This window comes from Chinchilla lanigera, unplaced genomic scaffold (assembly GCF_000276665.1).
Source record: "Chinchilla lanigera isolate Chin_1 unplaced genomic scaffold, ChiLan1.0 scaffold00037, whole genome shotgun sequence".
Taxonomy (NCBI): Eukaryota; Metazoa; Chordata; class Mammalia; order Rodentia; family Chinchillidae; genus Chinchilla; species Chinchilla lanigera.
In genome coordinates, this window is record NW_004955438.1 from 11297776 (window position 1) to 11325283 (window position 27508).

Consider the following 27508-nt stretch of genomic DNA (forward strand, 5'->3'; position numbering starts at 1 on the left):
GCAGCCAGAGAAGTTCCTGGGGCTTGGGCGGTGGGGTCCTGATGCACGCCAGCATTTGGTGATTAAATGTAATGCTCTAGCATAATTTCTCACACAAAATAAGTGCTTAATAAATATTATACTTCTTTTACACATAAGATCTACATTATTCTGTGTTCTGGAGTTTGAAGAAAGGAACAAAGCAAATCCCCAAAAAATCCAGCTCACAGTATAATTGGGCAGCTAAACCAAGGAGAAAGGTACTGTTCCTTTACTTCTGAAATTGCTCTATATTCCATAATGAGATTATATTTAATTTAAAAATCTCTTTAGGTTACTTACTTTTTCCAGTGCGTGCATACTGAACACTGGCCCATCATGTGCTTTAACTGTTTTTACAAGAAAGACATCTCTCCAGATACACACATCTCCTGTGGATGTTCCAGAAAAAGTCATCTCTTCAGTCCATCCATACACTGCACACATCATTGTGTCATTTTTCCCCAGTGTGCCTATGTAGCCTTTTCTTCCAATTAATCCTCCCCCTAATTCATAAAAAATATTATAAATTACCACTTTCAAAATTCAGATAATTATAAGGAAGTGCATTTTCTTTTCTACTGTTATTTAAACAGAATGGCATGTAACAGGAGAACTAACAAGAAAAATATGGGTTTTGAATTAATGATTTGGGCAACACTGCATGGTGGGTTTTTGGCCATAGGTTTTTGGATAAACAAGACATGGATTAAATCAGTCTTAATCAACCTACAATATTTCAGATAATGTTTCCCAAAATTTTTTATTACATATTTAAGAATATAAAAAGGTATGATAAAAAAATGAACACCTGTATATTACTATCAAACTATAAAAACAAATACCAAAACAACTGACAGCTTATGTCAATTCTATCTCTACTGTTCTGATCTTATTACATATTTATGAATTCTTAAGTGTCATATTTTTCATATTTTAAAAATTTTCTATAATTAATATCCTATATGCATTCTTCTGCAAGTTACTTTATTCACCAAAGATGGGTCATAGATTTTTAAATATGTTGATGTGTAACTACAGAAAGCTTGTTTTAATAACTATGTGTCATTCCCTTATACAGTGCTACCTTGGTTCACGAACTTAATTCTTTCCACAGTTCTGGTCACAAACTGAGTAGGATGAGAAATGAATCAAATTAAATGGCTAGGTTAGTTCAATGTTGACCTTATGGAGAAATCTGCATTGGTCCTCGTCCAATTCAGTTTGCAACTAGAATTACAGAAAGAATTAAGTTTGTGAGTGGAGGTAGCACTGTATCTACTGTTATAGACTAGATCAGGAATGTTCCTGAAATGCTTCATGTGCCCACAGGCTGGGCATTTAAAAGGTAATTAAATAATGAGGGTGCTGTAGCTGATGCTAAGAGCAGGGTCTGGTCATAAGATGCCGGTCACTGGGGGTGTAACCTGGAAAGGTATTATCTCCCTTCTCAGCTCCCTTTTCCTGCTGCTTCCTGGCTTCCGTATGAGCAGCTTTCCTGCACCATGCTCCTCTGTCATGCTGTTCTCTGCCTTGGCGTGGCCAACTAGGGACTACATCCATGAGACAAAATAAAAACTTCCTTTACACTGTGGGTATTGGGTATTATGTTTCAGTGATAAAAGAAGTGACTAAGTTTTTGGTACCAGGAGTGCAGTAACTGCTGTGACTACCTGACCACACGGTTCAAAAGCCTTTAGAACAGATTCACAGGAGTTTACAGATAACAGGAAAGCCCTAGAATGTTATACAGTGAACCAGATGAATGCCCCGGTTAGAGCTCAGAAGACCAAGATGCTCATAACAATGAAGATGGTGAAGACTGGGCTCCAGAGGTTGCAGTTGAGAGTAAGGGCTCCATTGGCAGCTGAACTCCAGACCATGTGTGTGATGCTTTGGCAAAAAAAAAAATGTACCTCTAACACATGTCCTGAGACTCTGGGAGACTAAGATTAAGGGCAGCAGACTAATTAATTTGGTAGAGAAAATTTCAAAGCAGGCCAGTGTTCAAGGTGTGGCATAGGAACTACCGGGTGCTTTTATCCAGTAATGCATTGAGAATCAAGAACAAACAGCACAGCTGACTGATTTTAAGAGTTTTGAGTTTCCCTAAAAAGAAAGTCCTTAAGAAGTTGGGGCCTGTAAAATTTCGGAACAGGAGAACTTGGTTACTAGAAAGATTAACATTAAAAGGAAGCAAAGAAAATACACAAAAAACTACATTGGGACAATAGGAAAGATGCCTTGAGTGCATTCCAATAATCTGCAAAATCCACCCAGCACAAACTCATTTGTACAGTACTTTAAAGCTTTCATTTGAAAAGAGACTTGCAGGGAACCCTGCTTGTAAACTCATTCCCTGAGATTTGTTTCACAGTGCTCAGTGATCCAGGCACTCGGAGACTACTACAGCCATAATCCAAGGGGTCCTAGCTATTGCCTGAGCTAGCAACAGACCTTGGCATCACCCACATAGTACTGGCTTTATGGGTATGCAAAATACAAGAATTGTAGGATCAGAGTAAATTCCACCAAGATAAAAAAAGGACCAAGAGGTGGGGCAGTGTATCCCTGAGAGGAGAGTGCATAAAGTTATGAATGTAAAGCCAAAACTACAGTAGAGACTGCAGAAAGTTGGAGAAGTCAGGAATTTGAGACATTTTTTAAAGAAAGATATATAGCTATAGACATTGACAATGCTGTATGGGCTGTTTAAAGTTTATATCTTTATCCCAGGTACTGAACATCCAGCTATAAGATTTTTGCTCTGCTGGGTTTCTGTCTTGTTTTGGTCCCTTTCTGTCCTATTTTTCCCTTTTAACGTAGGAATGTTTACCCTGTGCCATTATACACTGACAGTGTTTCACTTTTTTTTTTAAACAGGGGCTCACACTTAAAGGGGTTCCCTTTAGTCTCAGAAGAGACTTCAGATTTGGACTTTTCAATGCTGAAACTATTAAAGGTTTTGGTGACTTAGAGATGAACTAAATACATTTTACACTACAGAGATACACATGAGCAGAGGCAGAATGTTATAGCTTAGATCAAAAATGTCCCCCAAAGGCCTCATTAGTTCATAGGCAGAGCTTTTAAAAGGTGATTATGAGAGCTCTAGAGTTGCCATTAAAGGGACAGTGTCTGGGTAACAGAATAATTGACCTGAAAGTCCCCAGGCCCTCTCTCTCACTCTGCATCCGAGTTGCCCTGATATGGCATCCATGCTGCTCTGCCATGCGGGTTTCTGCCTTAGAGCAAGCTGACGGTGTGCTGTCACTGTGAGCCAAAATAAACCATTCTTCCTTTAAACTGTGAGTGTTGGTGATTGTGTCTCACAAAGCACAACAGACATTTTACAGTTTATCCACTTCTTATTAATGAGTATTTGAGTTGTTTCTAAGATTTTTCTATTGAAGATAATACTCTTTTCAACATTTTTATAAGTGTCTCTGCTATAAAGTACAAGAATTTCTCAAGGAATGCCTAGGAATAGTCATAGGATAATGTGAAAAAGAAACAGCATATAAATAAGAGCGGTATCAATGTTTCCTTCCAAATCCTTCTCCGAAGTTGACATACCAACTTACATTCCCCTAGCAGTGAAAAGAGTTTCTGTTATTTCCCACTTTCAGGAACACTAGGGACTGTCAGACTAGGAAATGTGAAATACCAGCTAAATTTTATTGTGGTTTTAATTTGCATTTCTGTAAGATTGAATTTGATCATTTTTCTTATTGCTCATTTTATTACTATCTTTTGCCCATTTTTCCAAGTGAATTTATTCATTTACTCAAAAAATACAAATGCAACAAACTATTCAAGGCACTGGGAATAGAGCTGTAAACAAGCAAAACAATAAAAACCTCCACTGTTATGGAGTTTCACAGTAAAAGGCAGTCAATTAACATGACAACTAAGTAAAACGTACAGTATGTTAGGTGATGGTGAGTGCTTTGGAAAAAATGTAAGGGAACAGACAATGAGAGGAGTCCATTCTAAGAAGGGTGGTTAAAGACAAACTCCTTAAGATGGTGGTGTCTAAACCGAAAATTTTAGGAGTCACAAGAGGAAACCGTGTTAGAATATGTTTCCATGAGAAGCAGCAGCAAGTGCAAAGGTCTCAATGCAGGAATGTGACTGAAATCTTTAAGAAACAACCAGTGAGACTGGTATGGAGTAAGAAAGAAAGTAAAAACAATACTGAGAGATGGGGTCAGCAAAGTCAGAGGCTGTCGTGCAGACCATTGTAAGGATGTCAATTTTGCTCTACACAGGACAGAAAACACTTGAGTAGTAGAATAACAAGATCTGGCATATGATTTACTAAAAGGTTCGTTTTGACTTCTTGATTAAAAATAGATTAAAGGAAGGGGTAGATGGAAAAAGTCGATTTTACTCATCTGGCTAACTGATAAAGGAGGTAAGGAACTAGGGTGGTAGCACAGAAGATGGAAAGCTGTCAGATTACATATGTATTCAGCAGATCATCTTAACACAGCAGGCAGTTAATGGTGACCTTTCAAAAGCAACTGGGTAGAGTGATGAGGGGAAACAAACAAACAAACCAGGTTAGACTTCTCTCAGGAGAAAGAAAGAGAAACTGCAAAGAGAAAATGTAACTATTTGGAGTGCTTTAGTATACAGGTAAGAAGAGGAACTGATCAGCAACTGGAGGATAGAATTGAAAGAGGATTTTTTCCGAGCATGATGGTGCATGCTTGTAATCCTAGCACTTGCAAGGCTGAGGCAGGAAGATCACCAGTTCCAGGCCAGCCTGGGCTACACAGTGCAAGTGGAAGGAATGCACTTCAGCACAGCATAGATTATCCATCGAGAACAGGGCCAACGACAAGTGAATGTGGGCCGAAACCTGCAGCCACTACTGGAGCCACCTGTTGGCGCTGGCCTCCCTGATTTGTGCTGCAACTAGCCGCTGCTCAGAGCCTGACCTGATCAACAGCTACAAGTCGGGGACTCGGCTAGTAGCAAGTGCCATGCACCTAAGTGGAATCTCAGTAGCTGTCCTCTTTGGCTCGCTGCTCAGCTTCAGAAGGCTGGGCTTTCCTGAAGGACATCGCTGGGACACACGGCTTGAGTGCAGCTAACCATGGTTTCCCTCCCACTTCAGTCTGCCAGGCCTATTCCCTACTGCAAGTTACCCTAAAAGTAAATTTTCTCTTTTTTCTGTAAGTATTTATGTAATGTTTTTTATTTTGTTCTTTGGTATGAAAGAAATATTTACTATCTGACCATTTACCAAAGAAGTTTTGCCACACCTGGCTTAGAAAATTGATAGCTTTCATGATGCACACCACACAATATGTTCCCAGTACATAAGAACATGTTGTCACTGCGTTCAAAATCTGTGAGTGTTTTCTTACCTGTAACCCCCATGGAATAGAGTTTGAGTACCTTAGGGAGAGACTAATAATTCATAACTTGCAATTCCTAAAGTCTAGTTCTGGGATAGATAGCAAGACACTCTGTTTTAGCTCCAGAACTAAATCATCTTCTTTAACTTAATTTACCTAAAACAGTAATGGCGAACCTTTTAAGGTTTCAGTAATAACAGCAGGCTCAAGCACACGTGCCATAGGTTCACCACCACTGACCTAAAACTATGCATTTAGAGGGTCAGGCAAACAATACCTAGATTTTAAAAGTTTAAGTACTTATTTCCCATTTGGCTGATGAACTCTATGGATCAGAACTCTGGCAGTGAGAAAGGCCGAAATGCACATAGAAAGCCTTAATAAAAACTTGTAATACATTTGTACATTCCCATTACAAATGACAACAGAGCATTTCCCTTCTGTATCACCTTATGGCATACGAAGAATTTTTATGTAAGTTTAAACTAAGACTATAAAATATGTCTTAACAGAAGGAATGTGGACATCAACTGATTAATTTTATATGCTAAATCCTTTTGTGAATATGAATACTACTTAAATAAATCTTTGCTTAAAATGTACCAAGACAACAGTAAATCACAAATAAACTTATTTTGAGGAATTTTAGATTTCCAGAAAGGATGCAAAGATAATGCAGTGTTCCGATATACCTTACCTTTCCATCCAGTTTCCCCTAATGTAAACACCTTATATTACCATAACTGCTTTGTCAAAACTAAAAAAATCGCCATTTTTTGCCTATAACTACTAACTGAACTCCAAACTTCACCAATTTTTCTACCAAGGTCCCTGGCCTGTTCCAGGATCTGGTCTAGGACACCACATTGTGCTTTCATTAAATGTCTTAAACTTCAAAGGAGTAAAAGGAAACACTTCCTTACCTGCTCTACGCCAGAATTTCATGTGTTTAATTCCAGCTGTAATTAGTTTATCAGGCACATAGGGGTTCATCTTTACAACAAAAATCTTATCTTTACTTCCTCTGAAATAAATGCCAAAATGTTTTAGTTCTGAAGATAAATACATCCTAAGCAACATATGGCTTCATGAATACTACCATTTACTGAGTATCTGTTTCCCACTTGTCTCTTAGGTTTGGGTTGTGAAATCATGTAATTTTTAAAAAAATAATTTGATTTTTTATCATTATTCTTATATGTTAGCTCTGTTCAACAGATTCTCAAAGGAGGGGAACAATGAAAACTGAACTTCTGGATTTCTAATATAGCAGCCCCTATACTGTGCATAGGGGATACCGTTTGTGGGATAAATGAGTTAAAGAAATTATTTATAATACTTCTTTACAGTTTATTTTTTATTTATTTACATCTTTTTTGCAACAGGGTTTCACTATGTAGCCCAGGCTGGCCTTGCACTCACAGCAATCCTCCTGCCTCAGCCTTCCAAGTGCTGGGATTACAGGCATATGCCACCACGCCCATCTTCCTTACAATTTATTTATTTATTTATTTTTTTTCCTTACAATTTAATACAGCCTTTCCAACCATAAAGTTCCATTTACTTGGGCATAATCTATGCAGTATGCAAAAGCACTTATGTACATTTTAAATGCTTTAATATCTCACTTTAAGTAATAAATATAAAAAGTAGCCTGACGACTAGCACTATTAATAGTTTTTATTATATAAATAGTATGTGCCCATTGTAGAAAATTTAGAAATGAAAAGTATAACAAAAAAACCTATAACTTCTTTGTGATAAGTACCCTTTTTCACTTAAATACACAATATAAGCAATTTAGCATGCTCTCCAATTGCCATACAATAGCTAGCATATAGAGTTCACTCTGTAAGTGGACAACTGAGACAACAGTTACTTCCAATGTCATAATACAGTTATTTATATAATATAGTTATTTAAACAGTGGGCCCACAAGGGGTAAAACTATAAAGAAATGATGTACTCATTCATGTTTTACCATGATTACATTATTTAGTCATTCAACAGTAATACAAAAGGCAGCAATAAAAAGTTACATATTAACATTTCAAAATTGCTTTAATGAAAAAACTTTTAAGTCCTAAGGAATTCTAGCATTCTGACATTAAGTTTTTTCCACACCTTGCCATTGAAAGTTTCTCTCCTTTCCTCCAGTCCCAAAGCACGATAGTGTGGCTATCATCTATTCCAGCGGAAGCCAAACGTTTCCCATCAGCTGTGAAATCAGAGATGCACTGTGACCACTCAGATTCACAACACAGAAGATATTCCGCACATATTCTAAAGGCACATATTCTCATTTGAATGTGGTTTTTCTCCCAAGTTTCAGGTGCTGGAATCTTTGGTGTGGTAGTATTGAGGTAGCAGAACTTTTAAAAGGCCTAATGTAAGGTGATTATGATCAATGAAGTCTCTTCCCTCAGACGGGAATGATGCTGGTCTCTCAGAGCCAGTTCCATGGTAACGGGCATTTACATGCTCTCTCCTCCTGGTACCCATCCATCATGTCCTGACACAGCCAAAGAAGCTGTCACCAGAGGCAGAACCAATGGGGCCATGAGACTTGAACATTTTTCACCTTCCCAAACTGTGAGCTGAATAAATTAATTTTCAAATAAGTACTCAGCTTGAGGTATACTATTACAGAAATTAAAGATGAACTAATATGCTACAGCACTGTATTTAAAATTTTCATTTTTTTTTTTGTACCAGGAATTGAACTCAGTACCCTTGTACTTGCCAGGCAGGCTCTTGTGCCACTGAAGTATATCCTTGGTCCAAAATTTTAAAAAATAGTGATAAATGTTAGGCATTGCACACAGTCATAAAAAGAATCAGATTTATAAGGATGCGAGGAACAATGGTTTCTTGAATCCTGTAAACATAGTTGCTGTCCTCTCATCTGACCCTGTCTACTTTACCAGGTTGGGACAGGAAAGGGAGGGACAATGATAAACATATAAAGTGATAAATATGCTTACTACCATAAATCGACTATTTTATAATACATACATCAAAACATCACCCTACATCCCATTAAATGAGTAAAATCATTATGGGTCAATTATGTAGGTAAATTATATGTGCAGAATAAATGAGAAAAGAAAAATTTAAAGCAGAGGAAGAGATTTACTTTAATTAAATTCACCATAAGAGCTCTGTTGTGACATAAGAAGCCATCGATTATAAAAAGTCAATCACAGGAAAAGCATGCAGGTTAAAACAACATACTGTCACTGAGCTTGCTTTCAGTGAAGGTCAGTTATTCTAGTTGTTACTACTATCAAGCAACAAGTAATGAATATATAGATGACTCCTTGAGGCATGCCGACAGGTGTGTGTGTATTTACAGGTCATGAAGCTCAGACCACAAAAACTGTTTTCCACTCTGCCACAGTTTGCACAAAGCTTAATTAGTTGCTCTAAAACTAGGAGTCTTTTTATGGCTACCTCACTTCACTTGCTATCCATTTTGTTTCTTGGCCATCTGTATTCTCGAAAGTACGTATTTCTCCCAAATCATACTAATAACTCATCACTTCAGAACACTTCAAAGAGCATGAATTTAATGTTCCTTCATACAGAATTCTCTACTATTGGTATTTCCTTCCCTCTTCCCAACCAACCCCCTAGCTTTCATGACAGACCTACCCGTAGTTGTTAAACTTTTAGATAGAAAGCAAAATGCTAGCACGATATGAAATTGTAAGATGGCCTGAAATTGTCATTTTATAGAAATGTCTAAAACAAATATTTCAGTTTTCCCATCTTTCATTTTTAAATTTCTACCACAAGCACTCCTCAAAGTTTACTTTGCAGGTATAAAGCATTAAATGAAATCAAAATTTGTCCAAAGGGAAGTTATATATTACTAATACACCTGAGATAATTTCAGCTGTTTTGCTGAAAACATCTTTTAATAGAAATATGCAAATTTTAAATGGCATTAAAATTATAGTCATTAAATTATAATTATAAACTAGCCACACTTTCATCACTGTTTTATTAGATTAACAGTATACACATTCAATAAAAATCATGAAGGTCATAGCTAAATCACAAGTTTGGGTAAAGCTGATTTACTTAAAGTGCTGTATGTTACCTCTGTATTTTGATCATTCTTATTGAGACAGAAAATAGCCTTACCTGAGAAATCAACAGCACAGACACCATATTGGTGGTAGCCCTTTAATATTGACAAAGGTTTAATGGTCTCTGTATCCCATATGTGAATTGAGGGATCCCTCCCTACCTGAAATAGAATTTTAAAAGTCATTTTATACAACTAAATTATCTTTTATATCTGTCAGAATGAAATAAAATGAGATTTTACAGCCTTTATTTTCTACAGAAATTTATCCAAAAAATAAAGCAGATTGTATTCATGACTGATATTTTTCTTCACATTCGTTCAAAAGCTAATGACAGTAGGCTCAACATTTCTAGGAATATTCTAAAACTACGTGACTTCTAAATCTTATCCTAGATGTCGTCACTCAAGATAATAAATGCTTACTAAGCACTATTACTGCAGGATTTCTGTGCTAGACACAATAAATGCTAAGGTATGCAGATAACTTTTGCAAATTCCTGGGAAAATAGAGTATTTTCAACTAAATAAATACTTTGCAATATGTACTTAATGAAAATAAAAAGATTGTAGATGAAAGACTTCATGAAAGGATGTTAATGCACTACTAAGATAAATAGAAACAAACACATTATAGACTAGGATAATAGTGTAAGGAAAACTTGAGAAGGTGCTAAAACTCCAAGCACTAAGTGAAACTCTAAATAAACAGTGCAGTACTCTGTAAGTTTCTTTTAGCATGGTGCTATGGTTTGGATCTAACGTGCTCTCCCCCATGTATTAAAGGGTTATACACTGGTCTAGGGTATTTAGGTAGGTGGTGGGGCTACGGGAGGAAATCAGTCCACTGAGAGTATGCCCTTGAAGGGGATATTAGGACCATGGGCACTTTCTTCTCTCTTTTCCTGCCTCTTGGTCACCTGGAAGTGAGTCTTCTGCCACACATTCCCTACCATCATCACAGGCCCAAAGGCAACGGGGCAAAGTGACCATGGACTGAAGATTCTGAAACCATGAGTCAAAATAAAATTTTTCATCTTTAACTTTATTTGAAGTACTGCATCACAGCAATGGAAATCCGAATAACACAGCTGACTTATGATATTTACTTATGGACAAGCAATCTACCCATTCTTATTATTTCTCAAGATTCAAGTAATCCCTTTCTCTAAGATTAACTTTGCATATCATTAGTCTCTTTTAACAGTCATTTGCTACCAACCTTGGTATATGACTTAACATTGTCATGACCGCTACGTAAAATTTTGGAATGTACTATTAACCTTAGCAGAGTTCTAGCTTCTACCCACCCTAAAGCTAAAAATTTTGCATTTGAAACCTAAGGAAGAACTTCCGCGCTCTGCTGTAGCCCACCAACCTCAGACCACCACCAATGTACAGTATTTGGTAAATGCACTGATTTATGAGTTTCTTTTGTTCTTTTGACTATGAAAGTTGATGGAGCCTCTTCCACAGTGGAACATGTCATACGGTAACTCAAATCTGTGTTCCTGGGCCACAGCCATTCAAATTTGGTTCATGATAAACTCTTATTTCCTTTGGAGCAAGAGCATGTTTTATTTAAATACGACTTTTAAATTTTCTTTTTTATTCAACTTCTGCAAGTTTTGACACTGTGGATGATTTTATAATGCCACTTTTGACTTGTTCTGTAGTCTCCTTGCCTCTCACTATGAGCTTCCTTCATAATTTCTTCACATTACTTAATTACAAACCTCCTCCAGATTCCCTCTTTAATTCTCAGGCTACTCTTACATTACATTTTTTGCCGGAGGTATCTAATTTTCATAGTTTCAGTGGTTAAATAAAACAAATCCTCCCCAAATCCTACTAAGGTAGCTCAGTGCAAAGGCCCTTGGTTCAATTCTGAGGAGGAGAAGTGGACGTAGAGGAGGGGAAGGAGCAGGGGGGGATGGGAGGGACGAAGGCACAGGAGAAGAAAGGGGAAAGGAAGAGGAGGGAGGAGAAGAAAGAAAAAGAAAGAAAGAAAGAAAGAAAGAAAGAAAGAAAGAAAGAAGAAACAGCTGCAGCAGTGGCTGCTGCTCAGTGCTGTATCAGTATGTTCACACTGAACTATTGGACACGATGACTGCAAAATATAAAACATGGTAGAGTATTTGCTAAAAAAACTATACTATTTTAGGAACCTCAAGAAAAGATTTCTAAGCTTTATGTTTTCAATGAATTTTACTCACACATTATAAAAAGTATATATCTTTATGAAAGAAAACAAGCCAAATCTCTTAATTTCAAATTAAAATATAATTAAAACAATAAAACTATAAGGAAAGCTGTAGGAAACAAAATGGGGTCAACTTTATTTATAATAGGAAAATAAAATACCATTCAGGATAACTCTACGTTTTCCTAGGGCTAAGGTAACATGATACTCAAAGATGGAATCTACCGAGCTTACTGTCACATAACCTTTTAAAGGAACTTACCTGGGGCTGGGAATATAGCTCAGCAGCATGGGGCCTGATTGGCAAGTGTGAGGTCCTGAGTTTGAGTCCTGGTTCCAAAAAAAGGAAAAAGAGAAAGAACTTACCTGGCCTGTTGCCACATAGTCTTTCAAAGGATGAATAGCCAGACAGAGAATATCGTCATCGTGACCCAAGTAAAAACGCTGTGTGTTCTGTTGCCGATTATAAATGACACCGACTGCTGCCACGTGGTACACAATTTCACCAATTTGAGTATAGAACAGATTACTTCGACAGTCATAACCTCTGTAACTAACATAGAAAACAAATCACATACAATTAATCTTCGTCTTTTTTGACTAAGACAGAAATATACAGAGAAGTATACACTTTTTGAGTCCACTGCCATTTTAAGGGATACTAAACAATTAAAAGAAAACACTAATTTTAATTCCTATAATTTTTATGAGCTGTTTTTTATTACCAATAACTAAATTCAAGCCATAACACTGAGTGAAAAAAAATCAAGGTACAGTGGTACCTTGGTTCACAAATTGATTCTTTCCACATTTCCGGTCACAAACTGAGTTGGACAAGAACTGAATCAAACTTCCTCTTAAGGTCAACACTGACCCTAACCATTGTAGTATATATATATCAGTAGTTGATAGCTACTATACTACTATTTGCATAAATATAATATTAAATCTGCATACTATGAAAGAAAAACAGTTGCCTTAAATAGAACTAAATAGACAGAAAATACTCTCAATAAATAAATCTTTCTTCAGCTTCCTGGAAAGTTTTATCCACCTGGTAAAAAAGTGAGTGCTAAGGGAGAGATAAAAGAGCCCAAATGGAGAGCCTGTTGATGCCAAGCTGAATTGTGAAACGTGTATTGCGAGACAGTCTACAATAATCCAGAAACTGTATTTTCCTGAAATTAGAACATAAAATCCAAAATGTTCAGGCAAAAACAATTCATATCATTGCAAACTGACACATTAGGGGGAAATGATTACCTTTTACATTTTCAAAAAGACAAAATGTCCATTTCCATAAATAGCATACTTTTCTACGACAAATTTTTTTTTTTTTTTTTTTTTTTTTACCAGAAATTGAACTCAGGATGTTTTGCTTGCCAGGCAGGTGCTTATGCCACTGAGCTATATGCCTGGCCCGACAAATTTATTTTTATTTAAAAAACATTTATATAGTGCTCATTTGTGTGCCAGACAATGTTATAGGTCACCACTAACACTGCCTTACTTACTCCTAACGAGAACTTTCTGAGGTAGATACCGTTATCTCCATTTTAAAGATGGGGAAACAGAAGCACAGAGAGACAGTGACTTGTTCCAAGTCACACAGCCAGGAAATGTAAACCAAAATCCAAACACATAAATGAAAGACAGCTATTTTATACCCGTGAACAAAGTGTAATCGAATACTATTTCCTGGAGCCCGTTCTCTTCTTTTAGAAGTAGCACTTTTTTGTTTCTCTTTGCATTGTTCTTTAAGCTGAGGTAGATCTTCTTTGTAAACCTTTAAAAAATGTAAGCAGGAATATTGTTAGAAAGTGTATCAGCAAAGGTGTTCTGTCAATCAGGTGTAGCAGATATTTTCATTAAGAAGGTACATTACCAAAACTTTTTTGAAAAAATAAACTCAATTATTCCTTGTATTACAGTGATAAATGCACTTAGTGTTCCAAGGAATCTTTATATTTCATAACAGAATCTTTCACAGAAAATAAATGGGTATATAGTGTAACAGAAATCTACAGACAAAACAATACAAACATACTTTGTATATGAAACATAAAAGAACACTTTATACAGATGTGCTTTAATGTTAAAGGGGTAAGAGTCAAAGAAAGGTACTGCTTTGGAATAAAGACACAAAAGATACAGTAGATAAGGGCAGGGAGCAAGATGAAGAAAGTAAACTTTTCAGGGAAAAATTGTGTGATAATTACCTGCCGATGGTAGGTGAGCTGTGTCTCTTGTTCAATTTCAGAATCCAGTTCTGGAACATCAGACATATCTGAATCTGATTCATCACTGTTGGAGTCAGCCAGACTTTCTGTAATTTTAAAAAATGCGATACCATTTGTTTAGCTAAGATTCATTTTTCAAACCACACTGTGAAATTAATGATTAAGAGCTGAATATTTCAGCTGACATGGAGACAAGCCATAAAACAATCAAATGAAATTACCTATTCAAGTGACACAGATGTCAGTAAACTGTACTACAGATAATCTTCCTCTCCACTCACTGCACTCAATAGCTCCTTTAAGTCCCTTCACTGGCTCCCCAATGACTGCTACATCAAATTTAAATGTCTGTGCAAATATAAGTGAATATAATCTACAATTAACATGAAAATAGCTAAAAAGTACTATACGTAACAAATAAATTGACATTAGATAATTTTTGTTAAAAAACATAGATGAAATCTAGATACCCATCTCCCAGAGGATACATTACATATTTGTTTTGCTAATGTAACTAGTTCTTCACTCACCATTTGATTATCTTTCAGATTAAACTGCAATCTACCACATTAAACTGCAACCAAAAGTACTTTGTATTCTACTCTGTAACATCTGACTTCAAAGAGATGGACCTAATCAATTAGACATGTCTGCTAATAACAAACTACACTGTTAATTTCTGAAGTTACCCTTCAATTATAAAACTCTTATTTTGGAACTGCTGAAGAGTTACCTGATTTAAGTGGTGCATACTACTCACCTTGGGGTGCTATGTGAAGCGCATCTTTTAGTTTTCTTTCAGGAATAAATTTCCACTGAAAGACAGAGTGATCTGCTCCACCAATAGAAATGACCCACTGATAATCATGTGACCATCTGACATTAGTTACATGAGCTGAGTGGCCAAAATATTTTTTGAACTTGGCCCCTATAACAAAAATGTATCTTTAAATTGATAAAAAAAATGCCAACACACAAAAACACTACTTCAAAAAGCAGTTTCAATACATGAAGCACTGTACTGTCTTTTTATTACCTTAATTATGAACAAATGGAAAAATGCTGATTAGAAAACTGGCTGAATGACAAACTGATACCAAGAGATGCAAACATTTGCGTTACTGATACAGAATTAGGTACAAAATGAGAAAGTATGAGGCAATATCTTACTGCCTGGAGAAAAGCCCAGGGATCAACCACTTTGATATTAATATAGTTGAACATTTCGGTCTGAGGCTGTTGGTCCTATGTGAAATTCAAAGAACTGATCTAACTACATCTACCCACACTATTGGTCATCCAAGAACCCAGAGGATCCTTTGAAATTTTAAATCAACGTGTGTGTGCATATACTGCTATGGTATGATGCTTTTAATTCATTCAGGAAGATACCAACAAGAGGGATAGCTAGGTGAAATGGAACCTCTAGTCCTAATTTTTTGAGGAGTCTCCAAACTGATTTCCACAGTGGTTGCACCAGTCTACACTTGCACCAAAAGTGGAGAAGGGTTCTTTTTACCCCACATCCCTACCAGCATGTTGTTGATTTCTTCATAATAGCCACTCTTTCTCAAACGAGATAGAATCTCAGTGTTCTTTTAATTTGCATCTCTCTAATGGGCAGTGATGTTGAACACTTTTTCATATATTTATTTGCCTTTTCTACTTCTTCATCTGGGAAGTGTGTATTCATCTCAGATGGCCATTTTTGGATTGGGTCTTTAAAATTTGGGGGACTTGATTTTTTCATACTTTATATATGTTCTAGGTACTAGTTTATAGCAGCACAGTTTGTAATAGCTACTAAATCTTGGAAATAACCCAAATACCCATGATGAATGGATAAAAAAGATGTGGCTGTTTTTTAAACTGCAATAGTACTCAGTCATAAAAAGGACAAACTAGAGAAAATGTGGATGGTCCTTGAGACCATACTCTTAAGTGAAACAAACTGGACAAAAATGTGTAAATATGGCATTGTCTCTCTGGTGTGAGAAACTGAAAGTGTAATTATTATGAGTTGCACTGCTATAAACATGGGTATGCATGTATCACTGTGATATGGACTTTATTCTTTCGCAAGAGAGCTAGAAGAGGTACAGCTGGGTTGTGGGAAAAAGGAGTCCAGAGGTCTGGTTGACGGCCGTGGCAGAGGAGCGGGTCTGAGCAAACTCGTACTCGTCACGTCCTCAGCACACCGAGTGAGTCGCCCTGCCTAGGCTGTGACCTCTTACTTCCACACAGCCCCCGGCCAAAAGTACCGCCTCCAAACCACGCCCCTAGCCCGCCTCCATTGCCACACCTCTAGCCTGCTCAATAAAACGCCTGGTACTTCCGCAATAAAGTGGATCTGCGCCATTCAGCCTGATCTCCCGTGTCCTCTTTGTTCACCGTCGCTGCTTACCACGGGCCCAGGTCCCTCGACCCCAGAGGTTTTACCTCACTGGGTCAAATGGAATTTCTATTTTTAGTTTTTTGAGGAATCTGCATACTGATTTTTTCTGTAATAGTTACACTAGTTTACATTCACCAACAATACAGAAGATTCCCCTTTCCTTATAACTTCACCAGCATTTGTTGTTTTTTGAGTTCTTGATGATAGCCATTTTTTTTGGAATAAGGTGGAATTTCAGTGTTGTTCTGACTTGAAATTGGATAGCTACCAAAGGTGCTCAATTTTTTTTCATATATTTGTTGGCCATTTGTATTTCTTCAAAGAAAAGTCTATTTCAACTGCCCATTTTTGACTATGCATTTTTTTTTTTTGTACTGGGAATCGAACTCAGGACCTTGCATTTGGCAGGCAGGTGCTTGTGCCATTGAGCTATATTCCCAGCCCTTAACTATGTATTTTACTTTGGAAGGGCTAATTTTATCTTAGTTCTTTATATAATTTTGATATTAGTCTTCTGTTCAAAGAGTATCTGGCAAAACAAAGAATGTCCCCATTCTGTAGGTTGTCTCTTCATTCTGTTGTTGCCTTTGCTGTGAGTTTTTGAATGTGATATAACTCTCTTGCTGTTATTTCTTGAGCAAACAGCGCTCTGTTCATAAAATCCTTGCCTATGCCTGTATGTTCAAGAATTTTGTCTGCCAGCAGATTCAGTGTTTTTGTTTTTATTTTTAGGCCTTGGCCTATTTGGATTTGATTTTACTATAGGGTGAGGGAAGGGAGTCTAGAGTTATTCTTCTAGATTTATTCACGTGGATAACCATTTTCCCACAGCACTTGTTAAAAACAGCTGCACTTTCTCTGGTGTGTGTTTTTGGCTCCTTTGCTGAAAATCAAATGGCTGTCTCGGTTGTTTCTGCATCTTCATCCTCCATGGATCCGTATGTCACTCTCTATCCTGGTACCATGCTTATTATATCCCTGTAGGTTTGTAATATATCTTAAGGCCTAGGACTGTGACACCTCGTGTTCTGCTGGTGTTCAAATTATGTTAGCAATTCTGGAACACCCAGGATGCTTTAGCTATTCTAGGAGTCTTCTAATACTGGGTTGTTTTGCATAGTTCTGTGAAGAATGCCATTGGTATTTTGGTATGAACTACATTAAATCTATATAAAAAATATGCCCACTTTCACAATACTGGTTCTGCCTACCCAGGAGCAAGGCATTGGTTCTATTTTCTGATGGCCTCTTCAATATATTTTTTGCAGAGTACTACAGTTTTTGTTACAGAGAAGGCTTTCATTTCCATGGTTAAATTAATAGCTAGGGTTTTTTTTGTTTGTTTGTTTGTTTGTTTTTTTCCTTAAAGCTATTGTGAATGAGACCGTTTTCCTGATTTCTTTCCTGGTAGACTCATTGTTGGTATAGAGGAAAACAACTGATTTTGTGTATTTTGTATCCTGCCACCTTGCTCAATCTGTTTACTAATTCTAAGATTCTTGTGGGTTTTTATTAGGGGGTCCTCTATATAAAGGAACATGTCATCTACAAATAAGTTTGACTTCTTTCCTATTGTATCTCTATTTCCTTTTCTGATTGCTCTGTCTAAAGTACCAAATGTTGAACAGCAATGGTTACATGAGATACCCTTGTCTTGTTCCTGATTTTAGACAATGCTTTCAGTTTTTCCCCATTTAGTATGATGTTGATAGTGAATTTGTCATATATGGGTTTTATCAGTTGGAGGTAAGGTCTTTCTGTACCAATTTCTGTCGGGGATATTATAAATAGATGTTGGATTTTTGTTAAAACCTCTTTCTGCACCTGAGATGGTCATGTGATTTCTTCTGTTTATGTGGCATATTTATTAATTTACATATACTGAACCATACTGGCACTACTCGGATAAACTGACTTGGTTGTGATGTTTGATCTTTTTAATCATTTCTTACATTTTTTTTCAAGTTTTTTTTTTTCTTGAGACAGGGTTTCACTATGCAGTCCACACTGGCCTCACTCACAGCGATTCTCCTGCCTCAGCCTCCAGAGTGCTGGGGTTACAGGCATGTGCCACCACATCTGGCTGAAGTATCTCGAGGGTGTTTTCATCTATGTTCTTTGAGGAACTTGGCCTGCTCTTTCCTTTTTTTTGTTGAGTCCTTGCTTGATTTTGGTAGTAGGGTAAGACCGGTTTCCAGGAATGAGTTTGCCAGTAGTTTTTCCTTTTCAATTTCATTGAGTTTGAGAAGTAGTGATGTCAGTTCTCTGGTGTTCTAGCAAAATTCAGTGGCAAATTCATTGGGTCCTGGGCACTTCTTACTTGGTGGGTTTTTATTACTGTCTTTATTTAATTCCCTGTAATTGGTCCATTCAGTGTTTTACTATCTTCCTTGTTCAACCTTGGTAACTCATATGTGTCTAGAAATACACTCATTTCTTTCAGGTTCTCCAATTTACTGGAATATAAGATTTTGAAACAGTTTCATATAGTGCTCTGAGGTTTGGTGATGCCCACTGTGATTTCCCCTTTCTAACTTCACGGAGTTCATTCTTTCCTTCTTTTGGTGTTTGGCTAAGGTTTGATTCACGGATGCTTTGTAATGTATTTCAGTTTCAATTTCATGAATTTCCATTCTGACTCTTATTTTTCTACGACTTTGAGATGAATCATTAGGTTATTTATTTGGAGTTGTCCTGTTTTTTTAATAGGTATTCACAGCTATAAATTTCCCTTTAACACTTTTTAACGGTATGTTATACTGCCATTGCTATGAGTCTAGAAACTTTTTCAATTCTTTCCTGATGTCTTCTGTGACCCAATGATTATGAGTGTACTATTAATCTCCCTGTTGGCACAGTTTCTTCAGTTTCAACTGATGTCAATTTCTATTTTCATTCTGCTGTGATCTAATCATATGTAAGAGATTATTTCAATTATTTTATATTTATTTAAGCAAGCTTCATGGTCTAAGGTATGTTCTATTTTGGATAAAGTTCCATGTTCTGTAGAAAAAAATGTGTCCTCTGTTATTTTTGGATCAAATACTCTGTAGTTATTGGTTACACTCATTTGAGGTATGATTCAACTCTGTTATTTATTTTCTTTTCTGGTTGACCTCCTTGTGAGAGTGGGTACTGAAGTCTCCCACTATGAGTTTATTGGTATCTGTGTACTTTTATGTCCAGTATTTTTATGAAACTGGTGAACTGACATTTGGTGCAATATATTTATTACTGTTACATCTTCCTGTTGAATTGCTCCTTTAACCAATATATAGTGACCTTATCTTTTCTGATCACTTTTATTTTTTTTTGTTTTTCTCTGGTACCAGGAACCGAACTCATGACCTTGCGCTTGCCAGGCAGGCGCTTTTGCCACTGAGCTAAATCCCCAGCCCCACTCTGATCACTTTTGGCATGAGGTCCACTTTGTCTGAAATGAGAATAGTTACTCCTGCTTGCTTTTGTGCTAATAGTTGCATGTAGTACTAGTTTCTATCCTTTCATTTTCAACCTATGTCATTTTTGTGCATGAGGTGTATCTCTCATAGCCAGCATATATTTGGGGTTTGTTTTTTCATCCAATCTATCAGTCTGTCCTTTTCCCCTGGGGAATTAAAAACATTTATACTGAGTGGCATTACCAAAGGTATTTACTGAATCCTGTCATTGTATTATTTTTTCAGTGCTCTTTTATTTTTTTTCCTTTTTTTCTTAACTATTCTTCCAATTAGATGTATTCCCTACTTTAGTCTTCTTTGAGGATATTGGCCTTGCTCCCTCTAGCTAGGATTCCCCTGTGCACTTTCTGCAATGCTAATCTTGTGGTCATGGATTTCTGTAGAGTTTATCATGAAAGGTCTTCATTTTTCCACAATCAATTTTTAAAGGACAATTTTAGGTCATGAAAAACTTCACATCAAGTTCTCCTGGCCTTTAAAATTTATGTTGAGAAATCTGCTGTTATTCTGAGAGACTTACCTTTTTAAGTTACTTGGTGTTTTTCTCTTACAGGTTTTAGTATTTTCTCTCTGTACTAAGTTTCTGGGATTCTGACTAATGTTTCATGAAGAAGTTATTTTCTGATCATGGCTATATGTGGTTCTATATGCTTCATTTACCTGGAAGTTTGACTTCTTTCCTTAGATTTCAAAAATTTTTTTTCTATGATTTATTGGTGAAGAAATTTTTCATACTTTTGGTATAAACCCTTCAACTCCTATAATTCTTACTTTTTAAAAAATCATTTAGCCACTGTCTGATCCAGTTTTCATGGTGTCTAGCTGATTTCATTGCACTGATTTCACTGATTGCATTATCTACTACATCTTCAAGTCTTCAAGTCTTGACAGTCTCTCCTCAGATTGGTAATTGCTACTGCCCATACCTTCAACTGAATTTTTCATATCCAGGATTCCTGCTTGATTCTTTTTCATAATCTTTAATTCCTTAGTAAATTTGTCATTCATATATTATATTTTTAAAAATTCAATCAACTTTTTTCTGTGTTGTCTTTAAGCTTGCTGAACATTTAATTAAATCATTTATGTTTATTATTATCCTCTTTGAGCTTATTGAACATCTTATGCATTTGGTTACTTCCTTTTTGATCTCTTCAAACAAATTAGCTATTTAATTTTCAGTTCGATGCCTGAAATTTTCTCCACCTTAGTGCCCATGAGATCAGCTTTTGCAGAGTGAAGAGTGTTTGGAGGTATCCTACTGCAACCTCATGTTTCTACTGTTTTCATACTGAGGGTTGTGGAACAAAGTGGGAAACTGTGTCATGACTGCGGTGCTCTCTTTAGTTACTGTACGTCCCTGTGACATGACCTTGACTTTGGTCAGGTTTTAGCATTTGTGAACCTGTTATCCTACTCAATGTATTAGGATCAGTATCAGTCACTGTGCTGCAAGGGAGAACTATCACTGGTTATACCAGCATCTACAGAAACAGCTATGTATCGATTATAAAATTGTTCTAAAAATTTCATGCCTTTTTCAATAACTCAGCAGGACAAGGTAGTACTAATGGCAAGTAGGCTGGGATGTGATGTTGAGGGTAGGAAAAAACAAGAAGGAAAAGAAGAAAGTTCAGAGAGAAAGAAAGAAGACAGACAACAGAAAATGAGTGAAAGAAGAGTACTTTGGTGACTTTATTTTTACATCTGGAATGGAGGGAGGAGGATGGAGTTTGAGAGGTTATTTGAGGGGAGGGAAGTATATTTGGAGACTGAGGGAAGCTGAAGAAGGCCAGAACCAGTTAATATGCTTATAGAAAACTTCTGTTGGACTCTTCCATACACAATTTTTGGTGAGGCTTAACCTGACATGACCACGAAAGGTACTACATAAACTAATGCAGTATTTAGTTCTTATTTTCCATTTTACACATATAAATTCTCTCTCTCTCTCAAGATATATATATATATATATATATATATATATATAATCAGTCTTTCCTTGCCTAACTCTTTCAAATATCACCAGTATCAGATGAATGGAGAAAAGAAAAAAAAATTAAGAGTCTATCAGTTCTAGTTATATTGCTGTCTGAATTTGACCAGTGTGCTCTTCCCCCTTAATTCTCTTGGTTGCTGGAGGGGCTTTCTAGATCTCTGCTCCTTTCCCTCCATAAAAATCCCTGCAGCTGCTGACATCTGCTCTTTCTATGCCTGAGTGAGAGTACCATCAAAAACTTCTAACCACACCACTCCTCTCGGGTTATTCACCTGCACCAAACTCTCTGGCCACACCTTACAAAGAGTCTTTATCCAGTCTATGAATTTAGTGGCATTTAGGGTTCAGAGGAAAACAGCCTTTTGGCTTGGAATTCAGTAGCATTTGGGGTACCATGGAGGGAGCTCACACAGGTGCAGAGCTCAGCAGCTTTTGATCAGGTGATGAGAGGGGTCCTATGTAGGCACAGAGCTCAGCAGTGTTTGGGGGAGGGCAGTAGTGGGAACGTGCCTACTCTGCCACTGCTCCAGTATCTATTCTCCAGCCTTGGATCACGTTGGTCACAGCTGCTGTACATCCCAGTGACTCATGGTCCCACACATCCCTCAATGGCTAAATCCCCAGCCAGGAACATACACTTGTTCCTAACTCAGTCACAGCCCTCTGAGCTATTCTTTTAGTGCCCTGATCTGAAGAGGTCCACTCCCTGCAAATATCTTGCTCACTGGCTCCATCTCCCAGAGGGGAAGAGAGGACACAGAGGGGCAGTGGCTGGTAGGCTGGGTGCTGGTTTACTCCCGCTTGGGGTCAGATTTTTTTCCCAAGGTATCCTGCTTGTCAGGCATGGGCTCTAAGTTGTACCAGGATTCTGAGGCAGCCCTTATTCTTTTTCTAAATCCTCCTGATTCTGGAATTCATCTAGTGGGCTTCTCTTTTGTGTCACCTTCCCATATTTGGGTGTTTGTTCATCCCCCATTTCCAAATACCTGTGGATCTTGGTATCTTCTGAGTGATTGTGATTGCTGCGCTGCATCCCCAACTTGCCATGATGTATTTTTATTTATTTGTTTATTTTTGGAGGCAGGGTCTTGCTGTGGTGTTAAGCTGAACAAGTGTGATCCTCCTGCTTCAATGAATACTGGGAGTACAGGCATGTACCACTATGCCTAGCCTCTAATGTGCTTTAATGTGAATTTCACACAATGCTAATATTAACTAAATTTCTTTAATAAGTTATAACAATATCAGGAAGACTTTTTTCCATTTAACTATGTCTTAATGACTTTAAAATCTAGCTATAAAATATGTGGTAATACCTTTTTAACAATAGTAGACAAGTTGTTTTTGCAGTGCAGGGGAATATTTCTTAATATTCAAATCAGTATTACCCACTTAAAAAGATAAAGAAATAGATGTGACTACACAGGAATTAAGCACTATTGAACAAAAACAAGCTCATTAAAAAAACAAAAGGAACCACAAACTGGGTGAAGACAGTTGCAATCCACAAACCTTACAATGTACTTGAATCTATTAGAGTATATAACATAGCTTCTACAAATCAATAAAAGAAACAGTAGAAACAAATGGAAAAGAGACCTGTGTTTGACAAAGGAGGAACTTTAGAGGACCAAAAAATATCTAAAAAAAATGTTCAATCTCAATAGTAGTCAAATAAGTATAAATTATGACCAAAATGTGACCATTTACACTACATTTGTAAAATAAGTGTGTGTGGGAATGCCCAGTGCTGAAGAAGATGTGAATCAAGAGTATTTGTAAAATGGTACAACCACTTTGAAAATGATTAGGTATTACCTTATTAAGTTTTTTTTTTTTGGTTTTTCTCCAGTACCGGGAACCGAACTCACGACCTTGCACTTGCCAGGCAGGTGCTTTGCCACTGAGCTAAATCCCCAGCCCCTACCTTATTAAGTTAAACAGTCACATTCTCTATTATTCAGCAACTTCATCCCTAGGTATCCATCTTTAAGAAACTTACACGTAATAAAAAGGGAGGATTAATACATAAATTGTAGTATATATTTACAACGGTATTCTACAGCAGTGAAAAGCACTAAAGCTACATGCAACAATATAGATGAATCTTAGAAAAGCCATCACTGAGTAAATCTTTGATGTGAATCTGTTTTCTTCAAATCATTTAATATTTTTCTTATGTTTTTCCAAAGTATTTCCTTCTGCATTCTAAAGAAATATTGTACCCAAACATAAGTTTTCATTTGTCAACAAGAAGTACAGAGATGACCCTCATCATCATTAGCATTGTGGAGGTAATGGATTAAGCAACCCTGCCCTCACCCTTCCACCCTCCCCTACATTCACCTGCTCACCCTCCATCACAGTCCCTGTGCTGCTGCCTGAGAAGAGTCTGGACTGTCCTGGGGGATGACAGTCAAGAGCAAGATAATCTAGAGATGAAGAGGGTAATCATAAAATAAGTAGGAGAAGATGGAATGCTTTGGGCTGGAACTAGAGCAAAGGAAAAGTGAGCAGCACATGATCATTCTCTCTGACCTAACCCCATGTATTTTGTTTTGAAATGTAATGATTTAATGACATAAATTACTTCAATTATTTAAGATGTTTCAATATTATGCAAAAGCTGCACTTCCTAAAGCCATCTAACAGATGATATATGAATTGATATCTAAATTATATTAATCTATCAGATATAACTTTTTCCTAACCTTCAACAGGACAGAAGTTAATAATCTGAAATGGAATTTTTCTGTAAATATTGCTACCTATATAGTGTGCAAGTTTGCGAACTGAATATTGAATCTGAAAATATTTCTAACCTTTTAAATATGCAATATTATACTCATTCTTTTTATCACTTACCTAGCCATAGTCTCAGAATGACAAGTGCCTAGAAATAAAAGTCCTCTTACCACAATATTGCTAACAAAAATTAACAAAAAGAAAAGAACAATAATTTATACTCATGTTCTTGAAGCAATGACTAATCTCTTTGATAAAACTATTTTCTTATACTTTGGTAAATATTCACAGCAGTTCAAAGGACTATTATACATTTTCTTTCCTGTTATAAATGAAATAAAATTACTGGGCAATAACAATACTGTCTTGTCTTTTGCAGAAGGTAAATTACCAATATTCCTCATTCATTAACTAAAAAAACCCTGAAAGGTAAAGTATTTTTGTTTTTGCATAGAGGTCAGAATGTGAAACATTAAACAGGAGCAATGTTTAAAGTTACGACTGTCATAATTCTTACTGAAGATTATACCTTCTAACTGGGCAAGCAGCATATTAAAATGTATCATGCCTGGTGACTCTCATGTCCTGGCTATGCAAAAGAACTTAGAAACAGGATACTTTAGTTGCCAGAGATTTAACTGGCCTTTATTAACATACATAGCAATACTTACAGAAGCATTTTCATTTGCACTTGGGGAAGTGATATTCCACAGGAAGGAATCAATGATATGGCAAAGCTGAAAGGATCCTGAACTCACTTCCATAGAGGCATAACAGAAATACCAGCCTGGATTTTGGGGAAAACTGAGCTCTTAAATTTGACTACAGTATACTAGGTATTCGAATCAAACTACTTTAGCTATTCTCATAATCCCCTTGACTAAGTTGCATTTTAATGTCTGTCTAGTAGCTTTTATCAACAACCAGCTGAAAATCATAATTGCACCTGCTACAAGAGTTGATAGTCTAGTCATATATACTCACTTCACCTAATATAAACACTAATGTGTAGGACAGCATTCTTTGAAAATTAAATCTCTAAAGAAAATTTGATTTCCCAAAGGAGTATCTTTAAAAAAAAAAAAAAAAAAACATATGCTAGAAACTATCTTGTGCCCACCTGCTTTGTCTTTATTCTCTAGGCAGTTCAAAACCAAATTTCATGTTTGACTATTGTCATTTTATTTATCTGGTTTTAATATGGTACTATATATTTCCTCTGGTGCTAATCCTTCATTTTTATAATTATTTTAATATTCATGGACTTGTTATAAGGTGATTCAAATGTTTTATGAATCTAGGCATGTTAAATAAAAGTACACATATTTTATTTAATGAGCTGTACACATGAACAAAATGATTAATCTCATGATTTTAGACGACATCTGTGAAAAAGAGGTAATATATAAAATATATAGAAAATAACCAGTGATAAGATCTTTTAAATTTTTACCTTTCACTGTTACTGAACATAACTGTCAAAACAATATATGTTAAGAATTTAAGCGAAAATGCAGTCAAACATGAAAACCAACCAACAAACTAATAGGTTCCAAACTGTGACCTGAGTTTGTACACTTGATTACTTCCTTAGGATAACTGAAAAAAAGTTGTCAGAAAAATTATCTCCCAGAGATAATTGTTCAGAAAGTTAAATAACTAAAGATAGTAAGTCATTACTGCACAGTTTGACTATAGGGAACAATCCAGGAAGTAGAGAGAAAAATGATTTGCTAAAAAAGGTTTTAAAAAAAGAGAAAACAGAAAAAGAAGTCTAACAGTCCAGTTATTAAAATATGAATTCAAAAATAATTTTCTAATAAAAATTTTATGACCAAAAATAAGCATGACATTTGACAATAATTTCTGAACTACCACAATGAATGCCTTTACCAGCCAGCACATGTTCAAAAATATGAAATCCTCTTATTTATCTAAAGATTCATTTTCTATAAGAATATAGAAGTCTTTTATAAAGGAAAGGTTATTTAAAATATTTTGAAAGAAAATATACCTTTTCTTAAACATGGATATCGGAATAATTTTATAATTCCATAGTCATCAGCTGTAACTAAAACTTGGCCAACAGAATTCCCATCTACTGAATTTATATCGTTGATATCTGAGTACTTGGGCCAAATTCCATTTACTTCAAGGCCTGAAACACATGTCCATGAAGCCCAATGAACACTTTTTATTTCTTCTTTATTTGTCACTTCTTTTCCTCCTAAAAATAAATCAGCCTTAATTTAAGAAGTTATTTCATTTTTTACTCGTTTAAATTTTACTGAAAACATGACAATTACAAGTTTTAAATATTTTCATTCAGCTGAGAATATATGAATATGTAAGTGAGTTTGGGTAAGAAGAAGAGAACAGAAAATGCAAAAAACTTTCTTTTAGAAAGCCACTAACAAAATTATACTGATTGAGACACACAGATTTGAATATGACTGTCAGCTTGGCAGGTTCACCCATGTGGAAAATAAAACTAAATCCTATTAAAATCATGACACAGATTACAACAAGGTAAATTAGAAGAAAAGGTTAAAAGCTAGGAGAAAGTGGCAAACCAGATATTAAAAAAGAAATCTAAAATACATAATTGAGGAAGAGAATGGAAAAAGACGAAAAAGTAAAGATAGGCAGAGAGTAACACATTTCCATTAGGTACAAGGACTTTAGGACTCAGTAATTCTTCATTGATTAGAGATTATTAATAAAAGGCTTTGGGGGGAGATGCAGTAATTTCATTATATGGAAGACAGTGACTAATTTAGTAAATTTCATATTAAAGTACTAGACAGCAATATATTGATCATCTTATTCTCTTTTAAAATCTTTGATGAAAAATCCTTTCCAAATTTAGCTTATTAGCTACATTATTAACACTGCAAAATTTTATTTGAGGTAACTATAAAAAACTAAGTAATTTATGGTCATGCATTTGTAGCAATTATATTTACTTAGTTCTACCCACCAAAA

At 36.1% G+C, this 27508-nt stretch overlaps 1 protein-coding gene across 1 annotated transcript in view; it reads right to left on the reverse strand.

Moving 5' to 3' along the window:
- Window positions 1–27508, reverse strand: part of Eml5 (echinoderm microtubule associated protein like 5) — a gene marked incomplete at its 5' end in the record, with an annotated part of 141087 nt that overhangs the window by 71866 nt on the left and 41713 nt on the right. Inside the window, 9 exon segments of the mRNA XM_013517167.1 lie at window positions 322–524; window positions 6311–6411; window positions 7512–7605; window positions 9537–9642; window positions 12050–12236; window positions 13351–13469; window positions 13903–14009; window positions 14684–14851; window positions 26538–26750. Of these exon segments, the coding sequence (XP_013372621.1) occupies window positions 322–524; window positions 6311–6411; window positions 7512–7605; window positions 9537–9642; window positions 12050–12236; window positions 13351–13469; window positions 13903–14009; window positions 14684–14851; window positions 26538–26750 (1298 nt within the window).